The sequence below is a fragment of the Brassica napus genome, unplaced genomic scaffold, assembly GCF_020379485.1.
Source record: "Brassica napus cultivar Da-Ae unplaced genomic scaffold, Da-Ae ScsIHWf_1204;HRSCAF=1723, whole genome shotgun sequence".
Lineage (NCBI taxonomy): Eukaryota > Viridiplantae > Streptophyta > Magnoliopsida > Brassicales > Brassicaceae > Brassica > Brassica napus.
In genome coordinates, this window is record NW_026014627.1 from 53,015 (window position 1) to 55,411 (window position 2,397).

Sequence of the window (2,397 nt, forward strand, 5' to 3'; positions counted from 1 at the left end):
CATGTATGGGCAAGACTTAAATACTGAAACAATAGTTTGACATTTTCTATACAAAAAATTGTGATATCCTTGTTGGTTCTTATCCGGAGGTACTATCTATGTATATGAATGATTAACAATGTATAATGATATATGTCTATGATTTTGTCCTTTCTGGGTCAGAAATATATATCTATGATTATGATTATAGAAAAAGATGATATATTATAATCAAATATACAAAAGACCTTACATTGCCTAGTCCCTTCAACCAATAAAAATGCATTCCAGCATTGCACTTGCGTAATCAAATTTTTCTTTTCCTTGTCACAATACAAAAATAATTAGTGTTATAAATGGTAACGTATCTCCATTTTATTTGGCAACAAAGGAACGTGTCTTACGAAATCTTTGAATTTTAGCTTGTGGTGATGTGATAACTGATACCGCATTTGCCTATATATATAAAAGTTAAGTACACACAACACCAATAACAATAGACACAACACTTTTTTTATACATCTTGAACGAAATTTGCAGTATGAGTCCTGTGGCTGAGAACAAATGGGTCAAGGTAAAAAAAATCATATTGCTTCTTTGATCCTCTGTATACGATTGTAAGATCAATAAAGTTTCAATTTTGATATTGTTAACCAGGTGGGTCAGAAAGGATCAGGTCCTGGACCAAGAAGCTCACATGCACTTACCGTCGTGGGCAACAAAGTCTACTGCTTTGGCGGGGAGCTTAAACCAACGATCCACATCGACAACGATCTCTACGTCTTCGATCTCGAGACTCAAGAATGGTCCATAGCCCCAGCAACAGGGGACGCTCCGTTCCCCTGTTTCGGTGTCTCAATGGTCCCTATCGGCACCACCATCTACGTCTACGGTGGCCGCGACGACACTCGCAGATACAACGGCCTTTACTCTTACGACACTCTCACAAACAAGTGGGAGATGCTGTCTCCCGTTGAGGAAGGGCTTCCCGGTCGTAGCTACCACTCTATGGCATGTGATGATCGTAACGTTTACGTCTTTGGTGGTGTTACGGCCAAAGGACGTGTAAACACGTTGCATGGCTATGACGTGGTTGGTCGGAAGTGGGTTGAGTATCCGGCGGGTGGTGAAGCTTGTAAAGGGAGAGGAGGACCAGGGCTTGTGGTTGTGGAAGGGAAGGTTTGGGTTTTGTTTGGGTTTGACGGTAATGAATTGGGTGATATTCATTGCTTTGATTTGGGTACATGTAAATGGACCGCTGTGGAGACCACCGGGGATGTACCGCCGGCGAGAAGTGTGTTTCCGGCGGTTCGTTCGGGGAAAGAGATTGTGGTATATGGTGGTGAGGAGGAGCCGCATGAGCTGATGCATATGGGAGCTGGGAAGTTGTCTGGAGAGGTTTATAGGCTTGATACGGAGACGTTGGTTTGGGAGAAGGTTGTGGATGGTACTGAGGAAGGGAAGAAGCCGAGTCCACGTGGGTGGTGCGCGTTTGCGGTTGCGGTTAAGGATGGTGAGGAAGGTTTGCTGGTTCACGGTGGGAATAGTCCGACCAACGAGCGTCTTGATGATATGGTGTTTTGGCGTTTCTAGTTGTGTTACTGTTAATTATCTGTGAGTTACTTTGTGTCTTGTCGTTTGCTTAGTGTGTGTTGTTTAAGGAGTTATTTGTGGTCATGATATGCAGCTACAAAGTGTCTGAGGGCTAAGGAGGTGTGTAGTGAGTGAGAACATGCTACCTATTCCAAATATATTATCAAGTTTGGTGTTTTGATAATTTTGTAAGAAAGATATTGTAGTGCAATGACTGGGTGGAGTTAGTATTAGCAAATCCTTGGCACTATCCTAGAAATTCACACCTATAAACTACTGACGAAACACTTTGTCTAGAATGATCACAGACCTACCCCACAGTTTAATCTAAATACATATGCCATTGAAAAAGACAATGGCTATATGTCTACCGAAAATTCATAGCAGAATAGCTGGTTCGAATATTGTGAATCTGGCCACGGATTGCCACAGGCTTTTCAGTGGCAACTTCGAATATATTCTATCACCTCTAATTTTGATCTGATTGCACAAATAGATGATAAATGGCCTTGCCGTGGCTATGTTTGTGGCTAACACTATCGTTAGCTAAATCGTTGCACAATTACAACCATAGCAAGAAGCCCATGTCGTTCACTACTTTTCATATTGACTCGTGGGCTTTAATATTGTGAGTGCCAACAATACACATAAGGCCATGCGCAACAATAGTACCTCAGTGCGTTTCTCAACATCCTACTATATAAAAGGAACTAAATCATTGCTTCCTAAGCCTATCCACATGTGCACAAATATTCAGGACCAATCAATATGTCAGGTCATCACGAAATGGGCTTCAATTAAAAAAAATTCAATAATTTGCAGCCC

The 2,397-nt window shown here is 41.7% G+C and overlaps 1 protein-coding gene across 1 annotated transcript; it reads left to right on the forward strand.

The window, feature by feature from the left end:
- Window positions 1-382: 382 nt before the first annotated feature.
- On the forward strand, window positions 383-1,756 carry LOC106428974 (nitrile-specifier protein 5-like). The gene is made up of 2 exons (XM_013869715.3): window positions 383-553; window positions 637-1,756. Exons 1-2 carry the CDS (start codon window positions 521-523, stop codon window positions 1,570-1,572), a joined length of 969 nt encoding a protein of 322 aa, XP_013725169.2. The 5' UTR covers window positions 383-520; the 3' UTR covers window positions 1,573-1,756.
- Window positions 1,757-2,397: the final 641 nt, after the last annotated feature.